This window comes from Planococcus citri, chromosome 2 (genome assembly GCF_950023065.1).
Source record: "Planococcus citri chromosome 2, ihPlaCitr1.1, whole genome shotgun sequence".
Lineage (NCBI taxonomy): Eukaryota > Metazoa > Arthropoda > Insecta > Hemiptera > Pseudococcidae > Planococcus > Planococcus citri.
Genome location: NC_088678.1, coordinates 17,737,034 through 17,764,796, shown reverse-complemented (window position 1 = coordinate 17,764,796; position 27,763 = coordinate 17,737,034). Strand labels below are relative to the sequence as shown.

At 34.1% G+C, this 27,763-nt stretch overlaps 1 protein-coding gene and 1 long non-coding RNA gene across 4 annotated transcripts in view; both read right to left on the bottom strand.

The window, feature by feature from the left end:
• Window positions 1-27,763, bottom strand: part of LOC135834839 (uncharacterized) — a 174,201-nt gene that overhangs the window by 39,558 nt on the left and 106,880 nt on the right. The window lies entirely within an intron of this gene.
• Window positions 2,746-8,477, bottom strand: LOC135834832 (uncharacterized). The gene is made up of 4 exons (XM_065348800.1): window positions 8,281-8,477; window positions 7,930-8,151; window positions 7,607-7,835; window positions 2,746-3,776 (listed from the first exon to the last, which is right to left on the bottom strand). The coding sequence occupies exons 1-4, from the start codon at window positions 8,347-8,349 to the stop codon at window positions 3,436-3,438; spliced, it is 861 nt and encodes a 286-aa protein (XP_065204872.1). The 5' UTR covers window positions 8,350-8,477; the 3' UTR covers window positions 2,746-3,435.

Below are 27,763 nucleotides of genomic sequence, written 5' to 3'. Positions count from 1 at the left end.
TGTAATGTGATTTTGACATATCCTTTATTTTACGAGTAACTTGATAGCATGCTAAGTGATTTTGCATAATTGCTGTTATCAATTTCATAGTATACTCGACGTAATTTTAGCACTTGTTCTTCTAGTTGTATTGGCGTACGTCACCTTGAAAAACGAAGAACACTTACTCAATAAAAGATGAGATGAGATTTGTAATTTTATTCAGTAAAAATTCGTCGATGAACGAATAATATTAAAAACTGTAACTTAAGTGTATCGAATGAGGAGATTGCGAATTACAGTAAGGTCATAATTATGCAAAATTCATCCTTACGAAACGAGTGAAACACAATGTTTGTTGAGTAAGTTTTCGATCCGTTTTCAGCTGTTCTGAAAATGACTAAAAAATTTGAAAATGAAAATTTATCCAAGTTTTTCTAATATTATGAAACTTTGAAATTGAAAATTAACATTATAGTCCGGCATATGACAATACGAGTAATTGCATCCCCCCGCCGATCCTCCGGGACAACTTTTTTCTTTAAGGGGACATCCTAAGGAACATTTTAAAGGAAACTTGCCAAAAAAAAAGTTGGCCTTACTTACAAAATGGCGGCCATTTTGATTGACAGGTCAGCCGAAATCGCAGATTTTGGGTTTTAACATAGGACTTGTACGAGCTTTTCCAAACTTTACAAAGGTAGATCGAAAGATCATGCAAAAATTCATCACCTGTCAAAATTTCAAGTGCTAAAGTGCGTTTTTCGATTTTTGGTGAATTTTTGAAAATCGAATTTAGGCCAAAAATGAGGGAAAAAATCAAAATTTCACCAAATTGACCAAGAAAGCTGAAATTTGGGATATACCCTATTTTCGACATGCCAAATCGATTGGAAACTGTTTCAAACCGTTTTGAGCAGTTCTGGAGCTTCCAGCAGATTTTTTAAACTTTAAATTTTCACAAAATTTCATCAAATGGAGATGGAAAGCTGAAATTTACTCTACACTCCAATTTTAACACCCTCTGAAGACGACTTCAGGTGGGTTCAAGTCATTTTAGGGCCTCCAGCGACTTTTTTGAAAATTACTGTAGCCTCCAGTAGATTTTTGGAACTTGAAATTTCCCCATCATTAATTTATCAAATGGAGTTGGCAAGCTGAAATTTACTTCGCAGACTACATGCTGGTTTCAAATGGTTTTGAAGCTTCCAGCTACTTTTAGGAAATTTCAATTTTCCAAAAAAAGTCATACAACCTTTCAAAAAGTTGCTGGAGGCTCCAAAACGACTTGAAATTCACCAGCAGTCAACTTCGTAGCGTATAGAAATTAGTTTGCAGAATGAATTTCGACTCTCCATCTTGGTTTGATGAAATTTTGTGAAAATTCAAAGTTTCAAAAATCTGCTGGAGGCTCCAGTAATGTTTAAAAAAGTCGTTGGAGGCTCTAAAATGAATTGAAATCCACCAGAAGTCGTTTTCAGAGGGTGTTAAAATTGGAGTGTAGAGTAAATTTCAGCTTTCCATCTCTATTTAATGAAATTATGTGAAAATTTAAAGTTTCGAAAATCTGCTGGAGGCTTCAGGAATTCTCAAAAAGTCGCTGGAGGATCCAAAACGACGTGAAATTCACCTGCAGTACTTCGTAGCGTATTGAAATTAGTTTTTAGAATAAATTTTAGCTTTACACAACTCCAATTTGATAGAATTTTGTGGGATTTTCGAGTTTCAAAAATCTGCTGGAGGCTCTAGAACTGCTCAAAACGGTTTGAAACCGTTTCAAATCAATTTGGCATGTCGAAAATAGGGTATATCCCACATTTCAGCTTTCTTGGTCAATTTGGTGAAATTTTCATTTTTTCCCTCATTTTTGGCCTAAATTAGATTTTCAAAAATTCACCAAAAATCGAAAAAAGCACTTTAGCACTTGAAATTTTGACACGTGATACATTTTTGCATGATCTTTCGATCTACCTTTGTAAAGTTTGAACAATTTCGTGCAAGTCCTATGTTAAAACGCAAAATCTGCGATTTCGGCTGACCTGTCAATCAAAATGGCCGCCATTTTGTAAGTAAAGCCAACTTTTTTTTTGGCAAGTTTGCTTTAAAATGTTCCTTAGGATGTCCTCTTTAAGAAAAAAGTTGTCTCGGAGGATCGGCGGGGGGGGGGTGCAATTACTCCTATTGTCATAAGCCAGACTATTACCTAGGTACATTGATCAACATACGTGAGTATTACGTCAAGACGCAGTTTCAAGCTGTTCTTGAGCTTCCAGCTTTATTTTGCAAGTTTCATGTTGCAATCAAAAAATTTATAATCGATAACATTATTAGCTGCTTTGAAGATCAAGTTTTCCAGTCCAAGACTGCCAATTACAATGAAGGTTTTCCATGAAAAACTTCATAAGATTCCGTTTTATATTCAAATAAACGTTCTGTTTTTCTGTTAAATAAATAGCTTATTATTGTGCCGAAGACGTAAATTTTACTTTCGCTCAATGTGTAATAAATTGTTAGAGACAGATCAGTCTCACGAAATGACATTCATCGTGCAAAACTATTGGCTCCTCGGAGCTGGCGAAGCTTACGGTATCGCTTCTGATGCACTTCACAACGACCCCGATACATTGAAAGAGTTCAAATTGAACTCCTTCATTGGTCTGATAACTAGGTATCTGACCCTTCAATATCTCAAAATTCTTTCAATACATATTTATTCGTAAGATTTACCATTCTCAGAGTAGTCTTAGTTTAAAAACATTAGATATGTAAGTATCCGGGAAGTTTTATTTTTCTGTATTTAATACTAATGATTTCAGAATGAAAACAATATCTGATGATTCTTCTCCTGATTAACTCCAGGAATCAGTTTGCAGCGAACATGCCACTCAATGGGGTTCACTATAGTTAGTAACACACAAATTAAAGAAATCGAGCTTTCATCTTATGAAAATTAACACCCCATAACTTATATTATAAACATTCTTCTTCACTATTTTAAAAATCGCCAATGTACACTATTTTTCAAAAAAAAAGGCCACGAATATTTTTTAATTTTTTTAAAAATTATTTCTAGTAGAAAATGTATGACTATTTTTTCGAGAATATTTTTTAAAAAAGTTGAATATTTTTTAAATATTTTTAGTAGAAAATTTAAAGCTATTTTTTCCAATACCAAATTCATTTGAATAATTTTAAAGAATGTTAGTTGGGAAATAACAGAGAGCACGATGCACTTTGTAATGATAGAATAATTAAACGATTACCTAAGACTTTATTGTTTGTTTGTTCGCATTTTCTAAAATATTAAACTCCAATTTCAGTTCGTTTTTTTAAACCTCCCCTTCGTATTTCTTCATTATTTTTTCGCAACGACGTGTATGGTAAAAAAAAGGTACAATAAATTAATTAGAAAAAACACGTCGTCGAAAAAACGATAAAATATGAAAAAATTCTCTATTATAATTGTCCGTTATACGCCATTTCTTGAGCATCTAGTTGACGTCCGTGAGCGTGAGCGTATTCGTGAATATGATGAGCATGAGCGTATTCGTGAGGATGATGGTGGGCATCAAATACAGGAACTGGTTGCGGGTAATGGATAACTTCGTAGTTGACTTTCGGTTTGGAGAACTTGAAGATGACCATTGCACCGGATAACACGATCGATAATAAAGCCAAAGTGAAAGCTTTCCACGTTTTTAGAGCGATTAAAGCGAAAGCCAGAGGGATCAAGGTGGTAGCTTTGAACTTGAGACCGATTAAGAAAGGCATCACGACACGTTTCAGGAATTTTTTACCTGCGAGAAATTCGAAATTTTTCAACATAGTCGCAGATTTCAAGTATACTCGTATTACTCGTACAATAAAAATAGATCATGTTGGTATGAGTCATTCCATGTCAAATTGGCGGATTTTTGCAGGAAGGGGGGGGGAGGTCTTCGATTTTTTTCAAAATCAGATTATGTGTAGAGGTCATCAAACAATGGCGAATGACGTAAACCGGACATATTTTTGATTTTTTTTGACCAAACTGTGGCGCTTCAAAGTTCTCCAAAATGGTCAAAAATGGAAAATTTCAGTTGCAAATAGCTTCGGTTGTACGTGGTATAGAATTTTCAACTTTTTTTCAAATTGTAGTACATACTTTGAGACGGTAATCGACAAATGATGTCAAAATCAGTGTTGCCACATTCAAAGACCTAAAAAAATCGATTTAAAAACTTCTAATTCGAATATAACCACGATCTCGGAGAGTATAATTCTGAAAAAATTCTCAGTTTTAGTCCTTTTTATGTAGTAGTCGGGGAGACAGCATAATGATCTATTGCACCCCCCCCCCACCGTCGATACTCCGGGACACATTCTTTTCGTCAGGGGGAGTCCTAAGACACATTTCTAGCCCTTGTCGTCCAAAAAAAGAGTGGCCCTACTTACAAAATGGCGGTCATTTTGATTGACAGGTCAGCTGGAACCCAGATTTTGCTTTCCAACATAGGACTTGCACAAAATTTTTCAAACCGTACGAAAGTAGACCGAAAGATCAGGCAAAAATGTATCACCTGTCAAAATTACAAGTGCTAAAGTGCCTTTTTCGATTTTTGGTGAATTTTTGAAAATCAAATTTAGGCCAAAAATGAGGGAAAAAATCAAAATTTTACCAAATTGACCAATAAAGCTGAAATTTGGGATATACCTACCCTATTTTCGACATGCCAAATTGATTTTAAACTGTTTCAAACCGTTTTGAGCAATTCTGGAGCCTCCAGCAGATTTTTGAAACTTGAAGTCCCCACAAAATTTCATCAAATGGAGTTGGAAAGGCGAAATTCACTCTGCAAACTGATTTCAATACGCTACCAAGTCAACTGAAGGTGTATTTCAAATCATTTCGCAGCCTCTAGTGACTTTTTGAAAATTGCTGGAGCTTCCAGTAGATTTTTAAAACTTTAAATCTCCCAAAATTTCATCAAATGAGGATGGAAAACCGAAATTCATTCTGCAAACTAATTCAAGTACGCTACGAAGTCGTCTGCTGGTGGATTTCAAGTCGTTTTGGAGCCTCCAGCGACGTTTTGAAAGGTTGTATGGCGTTTTTTTGGAAAATTGTAATTTCCAAAAAGGATCTGAAAGCTTCAAAATCATTTGAAACCACTAATCACCATGCAGTCGACTTCATATCGTATTGAAATTAGTTTGCGAAGAAAACTTCAGCTTGCTAACTTCATTTGATAAAATGTTGTGGGAATTTCAAATTTTAAAAATCTGGCGTAGTCGCCTGTAATTTCCAAAAAGTTGCTGGAGGCTCAAAAATGACTTGAACTCACCTGAAGTCGTCTTCAGAGGGTGTTAAAAATTGGAGTGCAGAATAAATTTCGATTTTCCATCTCCGTTCAACGAAATTTTGAGGGAATTTCAAGTTTTAAAAATCTACTGGAGGCTCCAGTAATTTTCAAAAATTCGCTGGAGGCTCCATAAGACATTAGTTGCTGAGTAAATTTCGGCTTTCCAACTCCATTTGATGAAATTTTGGTAAATTTCAAGTTTCAAAAATCTGCTGGAGACTCCAGTAATTTTCAAAAAATTGCTGGAGGCTCCAAAATGACTTGAAATCTCCCTGCAGTTGACTTCGTAGCGTATTGAAATTAGTTTGCAGAATTAATTTTGGCTTTCCAACTCCATTTGATGAAATTGTTGGAATTTCGAGTTTCAAAAATCTACTGGAGGCTCCGAAATTTTGGAGAAATTTCAAGTTTTAACAGGCATCGTACCCAAATTTTTCTAAAAAAAAGTGACTTTAGTGACTTTCATCAGTGAAAAAAGTGACCAATTTTTTTTCAATTCCAGCGTTCAGGGGGGCAAAAAAACGTTCAATATCTCACCTAAAAACTATTACTCTATTCTCCAGTCTGGCTCCACCGGAAAATCCGTTTTTTTAAATGTGAGAACGAGTACTTAGCTCATTTTTTTATTTTTAAAATTTTAGAATTTGAATGATGTTTTTTTGAAGGAAGTTGATTTTGAAGATGAAAAAAGACAGGCCTAATCGAGGGTGAAAGTTCTTGAAAATTTGTATTTTGAGAGGCATAAAAACGATGTTTTTTGTGAGAAATTTGTTTTTTGGCTTTAGTACCTGATTTTTAAAAAAATAAATTTTCATCTTTATTTTGAAAAAGAAAAAAAAACAAGCCCGAGCGAAGCGAGGGCAAAAGCTTTTGAAAATTGATGTTTCGAAAAGTAAAAAGTTGTGTTTTTAATACTTTGAAATTGTTTAATAAAGAAACTTCGCATAAAACCCTTCGAAAATGAGTAAAAAAAAGATAATTTGGATTAAAAACGTTTTTTTTTTTGTTTAAAAAACGAAAAAAAAATCAAAAAAGTAACTTTTTTGGAAGAAAAGTGACCAATAGTGACTTTTTGATGAAAAAAGTAACCAAAAGTGACTTTTCGTGAAAAAAGTGACTAAGTCACCTATAAAAGTGACCCAGTAAGATGCCTGAGTTTTAAGAATCTACTGGAGGCTCCAAAAGACATTAGTTGGTGAGTAAATTTCGACTTTCCAATCAATTTTATGAAATTTTGGTGAAATCCAAGTTTCAAAAATTCGCTGGAGGCTCTAGTAATTTTCAAAAATTCACTGGAGGCTCCAAAACAACTTAAAATCCACCTGCAGTCGACATCGTAGTGTATTGAAATTAGTTTTCAGAATGAGTTTCGGCTTTCCAACTCTATTAAATGAAACCAGAACTGCTCAAAACGGTTTGAAACAGTTTCCAATCAATTTGGAATGTCGAAAATAGGGTACATCCCAAATTTAAGCTTTCTTGGTCAATTGGGTGAGTTTTGATTTCTCCATCATAATGCAAAAATATATACGAGTAGGTTCCTGCTTTTGTTTAAAACGGCGGCGAAATTTATTCAATATACTTATTCACTCTTAAAATAAAACTATATCTAGCACGAAAAATGGTATTTCTCGTCAATTCGTTGACTAACTGAGGGGGAGTGAGATTTTTTTCACATGTTCGTCTACACATTGGTAAAATATTTTTAAAATGCAAAAATGTTCATTTTCTAGGTTTCTGATGGTACTTTTGCAAGAAGTGCCAAACTTGTGATTTTTTTTCTCGAAAATGAAAAAAAAACGCCTGTCCAATTTTTTGATAATATGTTATTGTACATAAAAAGGACTAAAACTGAGCATTATTTTCAGATTTTTTACTCATCAAGATCGTGGTTATCAACAATGATTTCGACACCATTCGTCGATTACCCTCTCAAAGTACTACAATATGAAAAAAAGTTGAAAATTCTCTACCACGTACAACCGGAGCTATTTTCAACTGAAATTTTCCATTTTCGGCCACTTTGAAGAACTTTGAAGCGCCACAGTTGCGTCAAAAAATATCAAAAATATGTCCGGTTTGATGAGTCATTCGTCATCGTTCGATGACCTCTACACAAGATCTGATTTTGAAAAAAAAATCCAAAGACCGCCCCCCCTCCTTCGTGCAAAAATCCACCGATTTGACACGGAATGACCCTTAATCATTTTTTGTTCAAATTTTCAGATTAGATGACGCAAAAAAAGAAAAGCACAGAGAATTTAAATTAATCAAAAGCGAATTACTTCTGCCAGTTGATGCTTCGCTGTCGCTGCCAGTCAAAGGTATTTTGATCTCTTCTGGTAAATTTTTGGTAAGAATTTTCGGCACCATGGACGGTAATTCACCGGTTGTGATTTCTTTCGGTATTCTGATACGTAGTTCGTGATTATGTAAAAATTCGTCCAATTTGTCCAACGCCATTAATCGTAGTTCTTCTTTTTTATCAGCATCCAATCCGGAGACTTTGGATACCTGAGAGTAAAATTCACGCGTTGGTAGTATTGTTAAACACTGATGATCGCATTTCTACACCCATTTAAAGAGATATAAATATGTATGAACTCACTTCGTTGTAAATCGAAGAACTGGGAGATTGAGTCGAATCGCTGCTAACGATGGTCAAGTCCCTGGTAAGTCTAATTTTATCTTTAGCCATCGACGTGCTTAGGAAAGCCAACACTTTGGGCTTTACGCAGGAGAACGATCCTTCTTGCAAACATTCATTGTAAATATTTTGAAGAAGGTCGACGGCGGTCAATGAACTTCCATCGGCAGATCGACCATTTTCCTTCATTAAAAGAGAAAAAAAAATCAAAAAAAAAATACTAAGTGAAACCACGAAGAAGGTGGATCAATTTCAGCTCCTGAAGATTTGTTTTTTTTGGGGAAGAAATGGAGAAATGAAATGAGTACTTACATCGGCTAATTGAGCAGCAGCCAAAGCCACAAACCCGACGCAAAGTATCGCCAACGATGAACGCACCATGTTTATAATCAACTAAGGAACTAATTAATTAATTAAATTACGCACTAAAATAGGTAAATCACACACTTTAATTTAATTCGAGGCTGCGACCGATGATCACGCCTTTTACCGATGAAAATGAACCGTTGATTCTTATCAAATGCATATTTATAAGTGATGGTTGCAGACGACAGAAGCTCTCGCCCCACTCGAAATAGCTACCGTACATTTGACACTTTCGATGGCACGATTCGATCAAATCGACCGCGATTTGTTTTTTCTATTTATGAATTCAACTCGAGCGTCGGCGAGTCTTTCGCATGATAATAATTCCGAAGGAGTATCGTCGATTAAAAATCTATAACACAGATGTCCGCAGTGCTCCTTGTGATATGACGGGGTAAGAAGGGTAAGAGAATAGTGTATAAGTCGCCAATATTAATAACGACCATTGACATTGTTTCTTTCGTAGACGTGTTGCCCATGATGCTTCGGAATTCACTTTCGGACACTTTCCGGACACCAGCCAAGCAGCCAGTAGTAAATGAGATTTGAATGAACTTTCATCGTCATCCTTTCGGCACGAGACGAGAAGATGGTCTTCGATTTTTGTTTTCGTCGTGTACAGCAGTATTTGGTGTAATTAGGACACAGGAGATGTCTATTCATACTTTCTATAGACGCGGCGGTGGAAATCGGTTCTCGATTTCTTCGTCTTCGATAATTTATAAATTGTACCAACTGATTATCCCCCCCCCAATTCATTTTTACAAAATTGCCAAAAAAAACTTCAAAAATTTGTACTTTTAAAAAGATACGAAAATGATAACAATATTCAAATAGACCAGATGATCAGTTTCTTTTCCAGGGTCTCGCTGGTGTCTAACTGTCTACCGAATTCAAAAAACAAAATTTCGTACCTTTTTCGTATTTTTTTCACGTGACATATTTTCAAGTTCTTTTTAGACAAAGGTGAAAATTGAGTAATTATTTTAATGAAAATTTTTAGTATCAGGGATTGTAAGTACTCAATTTTTTCTCGAAAAAGTAACTGTAGTAACCAAAAAGTAATCAAAAAAGTGATTAAAAAAATTTTCAAGATGAGCATGAAATTTTCCATACAAAACATTACATTTCATTTTCAGAGACGTGACGAAGCGATGTACGGTTGGTGATGGGGCGAGGGGGTGAGACTGAGAAATTCTCCGAATTTTTAACTCAACCCCCCCCCCTCGTTCATACCAAGATTTTTCCAACTAAGTAATTGTACAGAGGGAAGTTGGAAACAAAAATGTCGAATAACAATTTTTTCTTGAATTTTTTCATTGATTGGATTATGTTTTTGGAATTTCTCGAGTTGATTTTTCCATTCTAGGAAATGCTTTAAAATTGATGTATGTACTTAGTAGAGTTCAAATCTGATCGAGCAATGCTAGGGTGAAAGCTGTGAAAAATTATAATTCAAAACCTAAAACGTCATTTTTTTTTCTAACAAAAATTTGATTTTCATACCTTTAAAATTTTCAAGGCTTAAAAGTTTCAGAAAATAGCATAGGTAAATATTTATTTATACGTTCATTTGTAAAAATAAGAGTTTCGCGAGGGCTAAAAATTTCGAAAATTCACTATTCCTGAAGGGTAAACCAGCATTATTTTTGATTTGAGGAGTCAATTTTACTACCCTCTAACTTCGGTTAGAAAATTGATAAAATGAGATGTAAAACAACACCATTCCTGATTTTGATCAAATGACAGAATTATTTGAAAATTTGGAAAAAAGAAGAACCTTCGGACAAAAAGGAGGACTTTTTACTGACTTTTTCGAAAAGAAGGACCCATAGGCAAAAAGACAATAAACTTTCACTGACCTAGAAAGGACCGGAAGGACTGATAGACACCCTGTGATAGGTGACTGTTCAATTAGGTAGCTGGTAGAGTGCTGAAAATTTGGTTGGAGTGAGTAAAATTCAAAAAGTGAGTGAAGAGTGGAGTAAAAAATCACACTTGCAACAGTGAAAAAAGTAGAGAGATAATTACGTTCACTTATGCCACGAAAAACTCGACTGTTTGGCATACGTTCATTACTTTGTATCATCGTAATGTATTTCACCATCAAGTGATGTTTGAAAAAATATATTTAGAGCCGATAATTGAGAGACCATCGTCATGAATTTTATTTGGAACGCCAGGGGATCATTTAATTCAACTAGTGTGCGACAAAATTAAACCAAGATAATATTTCTTTCAACAGCAACGGCGAATAAGATATGCAATTCATTTAGCATCGATGTAAACACACGCTCATTTCGTGAGAGTGATTGTAAGGAAAATGTAGTTTGTAATGGATGCATATGTTAATCAGTTTGTATCGACGAAATGTATTTAATTTGCAATTGCAACTGGTGTTTGAAAAATATATTCAGAGCTGACAATAATTGAGAGATGAATTTAAATTTCTGTGTTGTAATAATTTTTAACCATTTTTTGGGCAAAGAATATATTTTATTGGTGGTCGACAGACTTATATTCTAGTCGCATTTTAATCGTAATTATAAGCTACTTTTTTGTTTTACAGATTGGACAACACGCCAGCGGCAATTATATCATCATCCGAAGAAAAGACAGTAGAAAAAGTGGACGAAATAGAGCGACAAACGTTGAAACGTTTAGAAGAGATCATTCTCGGAGACGAAAATAATTTTGACGAAGAAAATGACCCACGAAAAAATCGAAAAATTACATCTGATCAACCGTACAGAAACAAAATAGGAGTAGCCCAATTTTAATTCCCCATAATACCAACCAAAGCTTGACTTGAAGCTGAAAGAAAAATTCACGAGCATAACTTCGACGAATACGGTATAGGACAGTAGGACAGTAAAAATACAGTAGAACAAGTAAGTTTTTTTTCTGTTTTCTCTCCACAAATTCATTTATAGAAAATTACAAAAAAAAATTATTAGGTATAAATAAAAGAAGAATCATTATATGTATGTATCTTTGGTCAATTTATAACTGCGCGGTTGTAAGATGCAAGAACAAAATTGACATCGACGAAATATGTATAACAAATACTGCACTTAAGGAACCTACAATTTATGATCCGGACTTGATAGTTGATTAGGAAAAGAATCACAAGAAAACGCCCTAGAAAGGTAGGTAATTCTAAATTACAAAATATGAATCAATCAGAGTGTCTACTAAAATCAAAAAAGCGAATTTCTCGCCTTTTTCTTGCTTTTTTCTTGCTTCCAAAAATGAAATTTCTTACCCCTCTTCATATTTACGCATAGATAATCTTCGCTAACCCCTCTAACCCCCCCCCCACCCAACAAAATTTCTCAAAAATTAATTCTTCAAAGCAGAGAAGTGAATTAATTTCTCAAATGAAAAAATAGTAATAAAAACAACCGTTGAGGCAAGTCTACTGAAGTGAATTCAATTCTATGATAACAGTAACAAAATAAAAAGTAAACTCGAATGCGGATCGAAGTCATGTTTTTTGGGGAGGGGGTGTATGATGTCATTTTTTCAACAAAAAATTGTTATTTTTCCGACAAAAATCAAAATTTTAAGGTGCTGAATACCAGTGACATACATTGTACAATATTACAGGATCAAACCATGAAAGAGCTTATATTTTTATTTGTGATTGAGGGGAGAGCGAAATCAGAATTTTAGACACCAAAAATCGACATTTCAAGTTAATTTCAGAAAACTCTTCACAATGAGTGATCATTTTATTGAAATGAAAGTAAAATTACTGCTCGAGCGAAGCGAGAGCGAAAATTCGTTGAAAAAATTGGAGTGAAAAACGAAAAAACGAACATTTTGTATGCTTTATTTTACATTTTCGTCGGAGAACAATAATATCAACAATTTTGAAAAGTTAGTTGTTCTGTTCAGAAAATTAGAATTTGCACTTTTCAAATGATTTGGGTATTACCTGGAAATCGAAAATTTCCTATTTAATTTTTGAATTCTTAAAATTGTTAAAAATACTATTTTGAATGGCCCGAGCGAAGCGAGGTCAAAATTTTTGGAAAATTTTTAATTCGAAAAGTAGAACAACATCAATTTTAACAAAATGAAAACTTGAAATTTTGGTGGGATAGGTTCAATTTTTCAGAGATTTTTGATGTGAATTCTTGGAAATTTTCTTGCTTTTCGAAGGAATTTCTATACTATTTTCTAACTTTCTTGCCACTCATGCGAATTTCTCGCCTTTTTCTAACTTTCTTGCCTTTTGCTTGCCAGTAGACACTCTGAATCAATTATCAAACGATCAAATTGAAAAACAAGCTGAGCAAATTAAAAAGTATCGACGGCTGAGCATCGCTTATCAGCGAGTATCATAATTACAATTATTTCGAGCAATTTTTACACGTTGTTTCCAAAATTTAAAGCTTTCATACAGGGTGTCCGCTGTTCGGTGGGGGGATGTCAATTTGTAGGTACTTCAGATTTGGATACATTCTGGTTTGACAAAATAAAAAAAAAGGATTGTGAAGGTGCGGCCTCTTCAAAATTGAAAAGGCAAAATACGTTTTCAAAAATCGAAGAGCCAAAATCCAATTTTGATCACAGGGATCGGTGTAGTACGTATTTTGAAAAATGAACAAAATTACCTAATGACTTTTAGCCCAACTTGCAAATTGCGGGGGCTACAAATGATTTTCAATTTCGAAAAATCGCGATAAAAAAAATAAAAGCGGAAATGAATACTACTACATCAAAAAATAAACAAATTTTGTCATGATTATTTTTCTGCTTACTCTAAGATTTGAAAAAATTTTGAAGCTCGACAATTTTCGGTTTGCTAAAAATATCTTCGAGGTGCAAAAACTTCACAAACACAGCAAGCAGAAAAATTATCATAACACAATTTATTCATTTTCCGACGTAAGTAGGCCCTAGTATTCGTTTCCGCATTTATTGTTTTCATCGCGATTTTTTGAAATTAAAAATCATTCGTAGCCCTTTCAATTTGCAAGTTGGGCAAACCGACCCCCATGGTCAAAATAGGATTTTAGCTCTTCGATTTTAAAAACATATTTAGTCCCTTCAATTTTGAAAGTAGGCCACACCTTCACATACCCTTTTTCATCAGCTGTGCCCGGTTATATTCAATCTGAAGTTTGTACCACCACTCCCCGACACTCTGAATTTCAACCCCACAGAAAAATTAAAGAAGCATTAATTCCAAAAAAATATCAATTTAGGGGGAAAAGGTTTCATTTCAAAAGCCATCACTAGAATTCACGATGGTGATTTCAAGTTAAGTTGAACCCATTGATATTAAAATCAATTTATTTACGTTATCAGATTTCGATAACAATGAAGCGAATCGCATTTATAACACACGTTTTACACTTTCAGAGTCACACGAGTAGCAATCTGAATTACCTGACGACGTAATGGGACCATCAAATTTCTAGATTTTAACAAACATAACGATAAAATAAAATTACGAAAAAGAGGTTTTAACAGAACAAAAAAGATGAAAATTATCATTCCAATCCACACCACTAAGTATAGTTATTCATTGCATGAAAGATTTTCTCAAAATATCAACGAAAAATTACCCTTGGATAAATTTGATCCAATAGATTTCTACAAAGAATATTACGCGGTGCACATACCTCGAAATAGAAGACCATCAATGGTCGATATCGCTGAGATGATTCGAAGAGATGAAAGATTTTCGAGTAGTTTGAAAACAATGATGTTGAACTTTTTAGAGGATGAGATTCGTAAGGAATTAGCAAATCCGAGAAAGAGAACTAGGTTAGATGGACCAATGAGATGATTGAAACAGAAGAACGAATTCAATTAAGACGTAAGTTAGAAAATTCGACACACAATTCATTGAAGTAGATGATAAGTACCTATAAGAACTTTAATGCGAAGAACTAACATGTTCAATTATTGGATGAAGAAAAATGCAACTCAAATCCCAGGAGCTTCGATTACTTACGTTAAATTTGCACATGACATCTTTGCCAAGTACAATATTCCAGCTATTATATTGACCATAACAATAATGCATTTCCTATATATCTACCCACCTTATTACGAATTCCTATACCATCTAGCCCCGCACATCCATTAAAGTTAATGCACAGCTTATTCTTTTCGTAATTATTTTTGTTTTTTTCCTGGTTTTTTGGATGTAAATAATTGTAATTAACTGTTTCCGTTTGCTTTTAATTGTGATTTTTTTTTATAAGATTGTACTTTTAAAATATATTCTTGTCTTATTATTAAAAATAAAATTGATTATAAGGCAATCACCTTTATTTTGGGTTTAGATTGAAGCCTCGCTCAAATTCATACCCCACAGGTACCTAGAGAAGGATGTGGACACTGGACAGCTTCAGAATGACTAATTCAATTTAACGTAATTTAAAATTCCAATTCTAATGTAATTTGTTATTTTTTATGTGTTTGTTAAACTTTTTGAGATGTAGACACCATGTGGACACACGTATCACCAACGCTGCTTCGACGAGCACATCGAGATGGACCAATTTAAAGGCGCTGCTCCCTGCGCATACCGACCATGTAGGCAGCAATTGAATCGAAACTCCTTCGTCAGAATTAATACTGATTATGAATCTCACTTGATTCAATCGCCGGCTGCGACTAAAGAAATCGAACGCGAGTTTCCAAACTTAACCAGGAGCTTGTAGAATTGAGGAATAAGAATTCTGAGCTAAGTCGACGTGCTGAGGCACAACGAGAGCATATACACGACTTGTCTTCAAAAAATTTTTTTATTTATAAGACTGGAAGAGCTTTTTAACAAACGATGACAACAAAAATCACCTAACAAAGGTCATTTTGGAGGTTTGGTCTTCAGAAACTATTGCAACAAAACTTGATGATAGAAAATTAATTTTGATCGAGAGTGGTAGGTACCGCATTATTCCTGATTATGATTCAAGCGAGCAATCAAACCGGAAAGTGATTGAGGAGTACTCTAATCAAGAAGAGACAGATTCTCGTGTAATTGTGTATTGTAACTAGATACGCTGAGAAAAATAATTACAAGACTGTAAAAATCAGAAGTCCAGACACAGATGTCTTTTGGAATTTGTTTCCAGAGCTTCTAGCTTAATTTTGCAATTTCCATCTTTTCGAAAAATCTAATAAAAACTATTCAATTGTTTTTTTTTGCAATCAAAAAATTCATCATTATATTTTGGATTGTTGAAAAAATTAAAATTATTGGCTACTTCGAAGGTAAAGTTTTCCAGTCCAAAAGTGCCAATCACAATGAAGGTTTCCCATGACAAACTTCATAAGATGCCAATTGATATGCAGAAAAACGTTCTCTTTCTCTATTAAAATTTAAATTGTGCCGAAAACGTAAATTTTACTTTCACTCAATCTGTAAAGAATTTTTGTTGGAGACAGATCAGTCTCACGAAATGGCCGATAGGTGCATTAAAAGAGTTGAAACTCAACTCGTTCATTGGTCCGGTATCTATCTGACCCTTCAATATCTAAAAATTCTTCAAATACATTTACACATGAGGTTTTAAATTGTTGAATCACCGAAACTCACATCAATAGAATTAAAAACTTAGGTAAGTATAAGGTAAGTTTGATTTTTCTGCATTTAATACCTAGATTTCAGAATGAATACAATATCCGATGATTAGAAATTCTCCTGATAACTCCAACTCAGTATGGATGCTCATGAACTGTCCTCCGAGGATTTGGAAGAAAAGTGGTCTCAGTGGTATCCCTTAGCCCAAGAATCATACCATTGAAATTTTAGCTGCCAGTTCAGGGTTCAAAAATCGCTATTCCGAGGCTCAATTTTTTCTCACGGTGTTGTCGTGGGAGAATTATGACCCGTACGCGCTTGCACAAGACGTGACTTCTTTCATTTTTTCCATTCAACTCAGTTACATCTTTCAACGATAATTCAAATTTTCATCGCAAATAAAGAATTTGAATAATCTTCGAAAAATATAACACGAAAACCCCAAGTCGAACGAGAAAATAAAACACGTCCTTGTGCAAGCACGTAGGTCAAAATTTTCCTCCACGACAACACTGTGGGAAAAACCTGAGCATCGCGGTAACCGTTTTTGAAAATTTTCAAATTCAAAATTATACTGCTGGAGCTCCATTCAACACTGGGAGCAGAAATTTAAATGGTGAAAAGTAAATTCGATTTAGAAACATGAAAACAACGAAATCAAAATAACCAGAACTATCAGCAGAAAATTCCATTCTACGATGAATCGTGAAAATCTGCGAAATGATGTCATATCTGCTTCGATTGTGGTATACTTTTGACGATGGACAAGAAAAAATAATCCCTACAAAAATGCATCCCCAGAATAAAAAAACTTCAGTATAACCCAAGAAAGACTAGAGATTCGAATACACATGACTAGCAATGAATTCCGCCTTCGTTTGAATGCAGACAGTAAGTTTTTTTTCTTTTCTCTCCACAAATTCATTCAAGTGTAGAAAATTACAAAAAAAAATTGTATTGTATTATAAATAAAAGATGAATCTTAAGATGTATGTATCTTTGGTCAATTTACTACCGTTGAGTGTTTCTATCATAGCTGGGAAAACCCATCAATATATTGATTATGACGACGAATCAATCAATAGCTCCATTTTGTATCATTCGAATGGAGGAATACAAAACACATTGTTGCAAAAAACACTTGTTGGATATCAGCATACAGTACTGCTCACCAAAGGATATAGGAAGAACCTGTTTTCGAAGGAGTCATTTGCCAGAGCGTTTCAAGTGAAATGAGAAGTGACAATATTGTGTTTTGAGAATTTTTTAATGTTGTTGTTGTTTTTTTTTTTGGTAAGTATACTTATTTAAATTTTAACGTGTGTACCTATTTTAAATAGTGCTTTTCAACTGTATATTGTGTATTAAGAATTTTTAAACGTTTTTTGTACCTATGTAAATTTGAGCGTGTATATTTTAACTCATAATATAGTACCTAATATTAGTTTTGTGACATAATTTCCAAACTACATTGTACCCATCATCAGGAAGTTTAATAAGCTTCAAAAAGCATGAATAGGTACAGCGATTCGGGCCAATTTCCAAAATTTCCTCGCAAATGGGTAACTTGATTTTTGGGATATTTTTATTGTGAAAAAAGCTCTGGTCAAAAATCACTCTTGAGGTGTCTTTTCTAACATCGACTGAAATGTGGATAGGTAAACTCGTTAAACTGGTCGAGTACAGCCATCGACCTTGCAGCTTATCCAGTTCAGGCATTACACCTTCCACGAACAAAGGATGTACACGAGCCTTTGTACGTGTCGCGAAATAGACACACAAAAAGATATTAGCTGTGTTTTCATTAATAACACTATTATAATGGGCGATAGTGTGGCTCACAGGCTTGTCCGCGAGCCCATTCAATACGAAGACAACCTCCATAGTGCCTGGGACCTGAGTCATTTTGGCGGTTCGTTTTTGTCAGCTAACCGACTATATCATAACATCAACGATTTAGTTGCCCATTTTCCTGAGCAAATACTCATTTCCATCGGGAATCACCACTTACACCCTGAACCAAACGACGATAATCTCATATATGTACGATTCTACGCGTCTGCTCCAGCACCTTGTGACTAGAGGAGCCAGAAAGATTTACCTCTTCCCTGTTATAATAGCCCAATGAATGGAGATATATGCGGAAAGGAGATTTTGGTATAGGAGATGGATGAGAGATGAAGCGATGCAATTGGCTCCACAAGGTGTAATTGTTTACATCGAGAACGTCGAAAACATCTTGGACAGCTACGAACCTTATCGTCGGGATGCTTACGCTTTATATGCACAATGCACATCCTTTCGTGTATTTCGGAATTATGAATTCGTTAGCGCCGATCTTTTAAGATGTTTGGGAAATGTCGTCGATTTGTGTTTTTAGATTTCAGGAACGATTGAAGGCTTGAGGATTCCGCCTTCGTTTGAATGCAGACAGTACGTTTTTTTTTCTTTTCTCTCCACAAATTCATTCAAGTATAGAAAATTACAAAAAAAATGTATTATAAATAAAAGAAGAATCTTTAGATGTACCTATGTATCTTTGGTCAATTTACTACCGTTGAGTGTTTCTTTTCTGTCATAGGGGAAAACCCGATCACAGCAATCGCACCAATACAAAATATTCACACGATAGAGGATACACACAGAAACAATTAAAAACAAAATTACTTATCTACTGTTTTATAATTAAACCCTTTACTTAATCGGTGAGCGAATTATAGAAACCTTTCTTTTTTTTAAAATTATTATTATGAATAAATGTTGGGTTCACAAGTTAGTGTACCCAAGTGCCCCATATACTACTAATAGCCATCCAAACTGTAAGTCGTCATCTCATGGAGAAGAACACGAACACCCAAATCAAAGATTTTTATCAAAGGATGGACTTCATCAAACACATATGCGGGTGTATGTAACTTGAAAAACAATTTTTGTAAATCTGTATTAAATATATCAAAGTGTTTAATTCTTATAATACCTCTTTAAACGAATTCTCTGTATTACCCATTTCTTCTTTACCTATACACTCAACTTTTATTTTCTTGTGTTATTTCAGGAAGCTGCAATAAATTTATGATCCTGACTTAATCGTTGATCAAGAAACGAACCACAAAACGCTCAAGAAAAGTAATTCTAAATTACAAATTTAAATATGAATCAATTATTAAACGATCAAATCAAAAAAGTGTTTTCAAATTTTAAAGTTTTTTTTTACTGTGTCCAGTGAGTGGATGTCAACATGTAACTTACTTTAGATTTGTATACAACCCGGTACGTCTAACTAAAAAAAAAAAAGTTATGTGTGGCCTCTCTTCAAAATCAAAGGAGTAAAATGCGTTTTCAAAAATCCAAGAGCCAAAATCAAATTTCGATCATGGGGGTCGGTAGTACCTATTTTGAAAAATGAAAATTTACCTAATGACTTTTTGCCCAACTTGCAAATTGCAGGGGCTACAAATGATTTTCAATTTCGAAAAATTGTGATGAAAAAAATAAAAGCGGAAATGACTAACACATCAAAAAATAAACAAATTTTGTCCTGATTATTTTTCTTCTTACTCTAAAATTTGAAAAGTTTTTGAAGCTCGACAATTTTCGGTTTGCTGAAAATTTCATTAAATTTACCATTTTTGAGCTGCAAAAACTGTACAAATTTTAAAGCAAACAGAAAAATGAACATAGCACAATTTATTCATTCTTCGACGTAGTATTCGTTTCTGCATTTATTGTTTTCATTGCGATTTTTCAAAATTAAAAATCATTTTTGGCCCTTTCAATTTGCAAGTTGGGCAAACCGACCCCCATGGTAAAAATTGGATTCTAGCTCTTCGATTTTGAAAACGTATTTTGTCCCTTCAATTTTGAAAGTAGGCCACACCTTTACATAACCTTTTCTCACAGTTGTACCCGGTTAAATCCAATCTGAAGTTTGTACCACCACTCCCTGACATCCTGTATTTCAACCCCAAGAAGTGAAAATCTCACAGAACTGAGGCTGAGAGACAAATTACTTGCGTTGGCACGAAACCCAGCGATTCCGGATCATGATTGACCACCTTAAGGATCACATAGAAGGTACGTCGATGATGGACGAAATAACCAACGGTAATTTTTAATAGCAAAGTGTATTTCATTACGTTGAGTAATTTAATTTATATTTTAACGATTTTTTTGTCACTTTAAATATATCTTGTATCAGTTTTTGCGAAATTTTAGATCATCTATTCATTAAGAAAGTAGATTTTTTTACATTATTGAATTTTAATTATTTGTGTTTTACGATATTCTCGACAACTTAAATCTTATTTTTCGTGAATTTTACAACGTTTTCGGTCACTTTGTTCAATTTTTTCCCACTCTTATATTTTTAGGTAGTAATTTTTGGAAATTTTGCTGATATTTCGTACAATTTCTGCAATATTTCATTATTTTTAAAAAATTTTTCATCTTCTGCGCGACAAATAATTTTTTTTTTTTTGGAAATGCTTCGCAAAACGAATATTTGATTTGTAAATTTTTTTATTTTTTTAAAAATTAATTTTCAGATATGTTTACTGCATTTTATTCAACTTAGTATTTTTTAATTGGATTTTTTTTGCCAATTTTGAATATTTTTTTCGCCAAATTATCGCGATTGTTCAATTTTCTGTTCATTTGTTACAGTTTTCGTAAATGAAAAAAAATTTTTGTAATTTCTTTTGTTAATTTTGGACAATATTTTCGTGCAAAAAGATTTTAGCAATTTCATATCATTTTTTACAAATTTATTACAAGTTGTCCGATTTTTAGAGAAAGTTTTGCCATTTTTTGAATGTTTTAATGTTTTACATATCTTTTTTTGTTTTTTTGAAAAATACTCATTAGTTTTTATTGGAAAATTTCACACATTTTCTCTCAATTTTTTTGATACATATTTCGATCAAATTTTCTAATAAATTTGATCAATTTTTATAAATTTTTAACCATTTTTGTAATATTTTAACAGTGGATTGTAATTTATTGACTTTTTGGTCAACTTTTTTTTAAAATGCGTTTCTTTAAAATTCACGACGATTTATTTTGTTGTCGGTTCATCAAATTCCGAAAAATTCTCGACATCGTTTCAGATTTTTAAAAGCTTTGACAAAAAACTTCGAATAATTTCCAATATTTAAAGCATATTAACGCTTTTTGAAATTTTTATTTTGAATTCTTGAGAGTTGTGCAAACTTTTTTGAAGTTTGATCTTTTGTGGAATTTTTTATCACTGTTCTGTAGTTTTTAGCAATTTTCAAAACTTCAGTCGATGAAAATTTTTGGTCACTTTTGAAAAGTTTTTGGACTCTAGAGTTTCTGGTCAATTTTCCGAAGCTTGTTTTTTTTTTTGAATCCTCAAGTTAGGTACATTTTGTAAAGCTTAACATTGCCGAAGTACATACATCAACATATGTGTAAACTGAGTATACTAAAACGCAGTTTGAAGCTGTTCTGAAGCTTCCAGCTTTATTTTGCAATTTCCATGTTTCCAAAAAATCGAATGAAAACTATCTAAGTAATTGTTCAGTTTTTGCAATAAAAAAATTTATAATCGATAAGATTATTTTTGGATTTTTGAAAAAATGGAAATTATTGACTGCTTTGAAGAGGTCAAGTTTTCCGGTCCAAGACTGCCAATTACAATGAAGGTTTTCCATGACAAACTTCGTAAGATATCGTTTGATATGCAAAAAAAAGATGTAAACCACATATTTTACTAAACATTGGCTAAGTATCCGGGAAGTTTTATTTTTCTGCATTTAATACCTGGATTTCAGAATAAAAACAATATCCTATGATTTTTCTCCAGATAAACAAACTCTAACTTACAATTAGTACAGATGCTCATGAAGACAGTGTCTTCCGAGGATTTGGATAGAAAGCAGTTCTCAGTGGTATCTCTTGACCCAAGTACCACACCATTGAAATTTTAGCTGCCCGTTTTGCATTCAACTCATGCAGTAAAATTTTCAAAATCTCTACTCCGACGCTCACTTTTTTCCCACGGTGTTGTCGTGGGAAAATTCTGGCCCACGCGCTAGCATAATGGACTTCTTTCATTTTCTCCATTCAACTAAATTTTTCGTACTACATCTTCTGACAATAATTCAAATTTTCATCGAAAATGAAGAATTTAAATAATCTTTGAAAAATATAACACGAAAAATTTAGTCAAACGGGAATATATTATAACACGTTCTTGTGCAAGCGCGTGAGTCAAAATTTTCCCCCACGACAACGCCGTGGGAAAAACCTGAGCATCGCGGTAACAGTTTCTGAAAGTTTTAAAATTCAAAATTTTACTGTGGGAGTTTCAACTCAACAAATTTCAATAATTGTGGTACTTGGGTCAAGGGCTACCACTGACTATGAGACCACTTTCTATCAAAATTCCTTAGGGGCACTCATTGGGGTTAACCAGTTAGTAACACACAAATTGAAGAAATTGAGAAGAACACTTGCGAACAAAGTTAAAGATGAAACTGGCAAACAAGCAAATTTGAATCTGCCTCACTGGTATAGAAGACGAAAATCGCGTAGGTATTTAAGAAAGATGAATCTAATGTAGGAGAACTGCTGATGTACAAGATACTTTTTGCATATTTTGCTTTCACCATGCGGAATAATGAATTAAAACTGATTCTGACTGAAAAGTAAATTCGATTTGGAAACATGAAAACAACGAAATCGAAATAACCAGCAGAAAATTCCATTTTACATACGATGGAATCGTGAAAATCTGCGAAATGATGTCATACCCGCTTCGATATTGGTAGAATTTTGACGATGGACAAGAAAATATAATCCCAACAAAAATGCATCACCGGAATAATAAAACTTCAGTATAACCCAACATAGACTTTATCTAGACTCGACTTCACAAGACAATCAATTCGTTTGAATGCAGACAGTAAGTTGTTTGAATGCAGACAGTAAGTTGTTTTTCCTTTCTCTCCACAAATTCATTTAAAAACCGATAAGACCCTACCAGTAGATAGTTTATGGTCACTTCCACAGTTCCACCAATTTGTATTGCAGCGTGCAAAGTGAATTTTTCAATTACATACAATTTGCAAGGGTCGAAGAAATTTTTCATATCTTCAATTCTTCATTGCAAAGGGAAAAGAAAGATTGGACAATCAATTCAAAGTGGACTTTGGAAAGTATCAACAACTAAAAAGGCTGCTATTGTTTTCGGCAAAGCGTATAACCAATATCAGGACTAAGAATTTTCATAATTTTTACAAATAAAGTACGTACCTATGTAAGTAAATATAAATCATCGAAAATGATCGAGTTTGGATTTTCAAAAAATTCTCCAGTAATTAATGAATAGACTTGGGCAGCTGAAATTCATGATATACCCAAAAATCGCAATACCTTTCGAAGTGGAGGCGGACACTTCGACACATCTGTTGGCCAGCCGCAGTCAGGAATGGTCCAATCAAGGCACAGCGCTAAAAACCATGTAACAGAACTAGAAGTGCTGAGACTAACGATCCTACAGTGATTCCTGAGTAAGCTATTCCGTTCAGTTCGAAAGTTCTTACCTCCTTAAACCCAGTAGCAATTTCTAATAACATAATGTCAAGTTCAGTCATCATTTAAAATGACCTCTGAGAAGATACTTATGGCTACTTTCGTATCATGCGACGAAACCCTAGCATTGAATTCATCCGACTCAATTAATAACATAAATCCATCTGCGGACACATGTATCACTCTGAATGCTCGAGAAAATTAACAGACACAACAACATCAACATCGAGACCAAATTGCGCGGTTGTACGATGCAAGAACAAAATTGACATCGACGAAATATGTACGAGTATAATAAATACCGTACTGCAATTAAAGAATCTACAATTTGTGATCTAGACTTAATCGTTGATCAAGAAAAAAATCACAAAACGCTCAAGAAAAGTAATGTAGGTACTAAATTACAAAATATGAATAAATCATACGTAGAACAATCAATTTACATAAAAAACAAGCTCAGCAAATTAAAAAGTACGTATAAGCAATTTCAAAACTTTACGTACGAGTACATAAAAAACAAGCTAAGTAAATTGAAAAGTAAGCAATTTTTATTAAGTGTTTTCAAAATTTACCCAGAGCTTTTTTACAGGGAGTCCGGTGAGTGGATGTCAATCTGTACTCAAGATTTGGATACAATCCGGTACGACTAACTAAAAAAAAGGTTACTAACGTGAAAGTGTGGACTATCTTCAAAATTGAAGGGGTAAAATACGTTCTCAAAATTCAAGAGCAAAAACCAATTTTGACCTTGGAGGTCGGTAGTACATACTTTGAAAAAATGAACAAAATTACCTTGCAAATTGAGGAGGCTACACAAGATTTTCAATTTCGAAAAATCACGATGAAAAAAATAAAAACGGAAATGAATACACCGACGCGACATCAGAAAATAAACAAATTTTGTCACGATCATTTTTTTTCTCGATCTGAAATTCGAAAAGTTTTCGAAGCTCAACAATTTTCGATTTGCTAAAAATTTCCTTAAATTAACAATTTTCGAGCTTCAAAAACGTTTATGAAGCCGTTTCTTAAGCAATATCATTTCGAACTTTTGCGATTTTTCTAGTAAGTGCTTTACAAGATTTTTTTGAAGAATTGAGCCTAATTAGAAGTGAAAAGATGCACGCAGATACGCATCTTCCAAAATTCTAACCACTAACTTGCTATGTCTTCTCTATATGTTCGAATAGGGAATATTATGTTGTCAAAGTTTCAGAGACAACAGAAAGAAGAACGGCCGTTAATAATAATCACACGCAGCGACCAGACAAGGGATTTCGTTGCCATCCCATTTCCAAACAATCGGCCACAACAAGTGCAAAATCCACCCCGGCACAGAATCAAAATAAAATAACGAAGTAGTGGTCTTGCGTAATAACCTAAGCGTTCAATGACATACGCATCACGTCCAGCAAGTTGCTTATGCAACTCCTCGAACAACTCAGGTATGCGGGTAACAATACCTCTGAGAAGTGGTGCCCAATTGAAGGATAAGATTTCGGTGATCATGCGTATTCGAGTCTCGGCCAGTAAGATGTTGTAGAATTAGGGGTACAACGTAGAGCTCTCTGCAGAGTAAAAAAAAAAGGATCGTTACAAAATTTGTTCATTTTTCGACGTAGCAGGTACTAGGTACCTATTCATTTCCGCATTTATCGTTTTCATCGCGATTTTTGAAACTAAAAATCTTTTGTAATCTTTTGTAGCCCATCAATTAGCAAGTTGGGCAAAATGTCACAATAGGTGATTTTGTTTCATTTTTCAAAGTACAACTGCAAATAAATCGATTTTTGGTAATCGATTATCGATTTATCGACAACCGAAAATCGATTTATCGATTTTAGATCTAAAGTTGCTGTCTAAAGCTATTTTCCATTTCAAACATGTTCAGTCGAATGCGACCAAAAATCGCAAATAAATCGATTTTTGGAATTCGATCAATCGATTTTCGATTATAACCATTTCGGCACTTCGACTCTGAAAACGTATTTTGTCCCTTCAATAATTTTGAAAGTAGGTCACACCTTCATATGCCTAACTTTTTCTCTCAGTTGTACACGGTTATATCAAAATCTGAAGTTTGTACCACCACTCCCGACACCCTGTATTTCAACTCCAAGAAGTGAAACTCTTACAGATGCTGAAATTTCAAATCCAGAAATTGAAGAAACATTAATTCCAGAAAATATCAATTTAGAAGAAAAAGTTTTCATTTCAAAAGCCATCATACTAGAATTCATACGGCGATTTTAAGTCAAGTAAAACCAAAATATTAAAATCAATTTGTTTACGTAATGAGATATCGATAACAATGAAGCGAATCGCATTTATAACACACGTTTCTTCAATTTTAGTGCATGTTCAATAGACCCAAGTTTTCGAGTTTTTTTTTACTCATTTTTTCAGTGTAAGTCACAAAGAAGGACCTGAAGCTCCATTTTTCTCACTTTTACCACCTTTGGGAAGGTGCTGGGGGCCGTGAATAGAGCCCAATCAAAAATCTGACGCTATATTCGTGTTCAGCGTTACCAAAAACATACTATTCCACGAGTCGCACAAACAAAACCCTTTTTTGAATTTTTACCCCCTTTGGGTAGGTGCTGGGAACCATGGATGGGGTCCTATCAAAAATCTGACATCATATTCGTGTTCAGCGTTACCAAAAACATACAATTCGATATATCACATGCCCCAGAATTTTTTTCGAAAGTTTAGCCCAAATTTGGGGGAGGGTGCTCCTCCCCATTTAAATATCCCATCTCGAAAATTTAATATTTCAAAAAAGCATCAAAAGGTACATCTATGGAAATTTCTTCAGAATTTTAAATGGTAGCTCTCACTTACAGCCCCATTTTGAAATTTGAACTTTCAATTTGAAAGTTCAACTTTCGCCTGTTGAAAATTTCAAGATACTTGAAAAGTTCAAAATGCAGTGCCCTTTCGAACTGTGAAATCAGTTTTGATCAAAGTGTCATAGCTTTGAAGGGAGCGCTGCTGAAGTTGAGTACCTCGAGACAATGAGAAGATAATTGAAGTCCCCCACCCATCACTGAATTTTTTAAACCGTGCAATGGTAGATCAAAAGATCAGGCAAAACTTTCACCTGTCAAAATATTCAAGTGCTAAAGTGCCTTTTTCGATTTTTGGTGAATTTTTGAAAATCAAATTTAGGCCGAAATAGAGGGAAAAAATCAAAATTTTACCAAATTGACCAAGAAAGCTGAAATTAGGGATATACCCTATTTTCGACACGCCAAATCGATTGGAAACTGTTTCGACTAGTTTTGAGTAGTTCTGGAGCCTCCAGCAGATTTTTGAAACCCGAAATTCCCACAAAATTTCATCAAATGGAGTTGGAAAGCCGAAATTAATTCTGTAAACTAAGTAATTGTTTCAATACGCTACGAAGTCGACTGCTGCCTCCAGCGACTTTTTGAAAAGTTGTATGGCGTTTTTTGAAAAATTGAAATTTCCAAAAATATGCAGGAAGCTTCAAAACCATTTGAATGCACGATACAGTCGACTTCATATCCTGTTGAAATTAGTTTGCGTTTGCGAAGTAAATTTCAGCTTTGTCAACTCCATTTGATAAAATATTGTGGGAATTTCAAGTTTTAAAAATCTGGTGACTCCAGTAATTTTTAAAAAGTCACTAGGGGCTCCAAAACGACTTGAAATCCACCTGCAGCCCACTTCGTAGCGTATTGAAATTAGCTTGCAGAATGAATTTCGGCTTTCCAACTCCATTTGATGAAATTTAGTCGGAATTTCGGGTTTGAAAAATCTGCCAGAGGTCCCAGAACTGCTCAAAACGGTTTGAAGTAGTCTCCAATCGATTTGGCGTGTCGAAAAAATGGTATATCCTCAAATTTCAGCTTTCTAGGTCAGTTTGGTAAAATTTTAATTTTTCCCCTCCATTTTGGCTTAAATTTGGTTTTCAAAAATTCACCAAAAATCGAAAAAGGAAGTTTAGCACTTTAAATTGTGACAGGTGATAAATTTTTGCCTGATCTTTCGATCTACCTTTGTACGGTTTAGAAAATATCGGCTCTATCCAATCACATAGTCTTACATTTTTAATGTTGAACAGTTAGTCCAGGAAAATTAGATGAAAAAAAAGGGTCATTGGGAAAAGTGAGGTAGAAAGCTGAATTTTGGTATACAGGTCCATTTTTTGGTGCTGAACACGAATCCGATGAGTCCCCGGTCGTCCCTGGTGAGCTTTCTCCCCTATTGTGGATCTAAGCCCCCCCAAAACAAGTTTTTTGCAATTTTCTCCCCCGCATTGCATTTTAGCAAAAAATGAAGTTAGACACAAGAATTTAC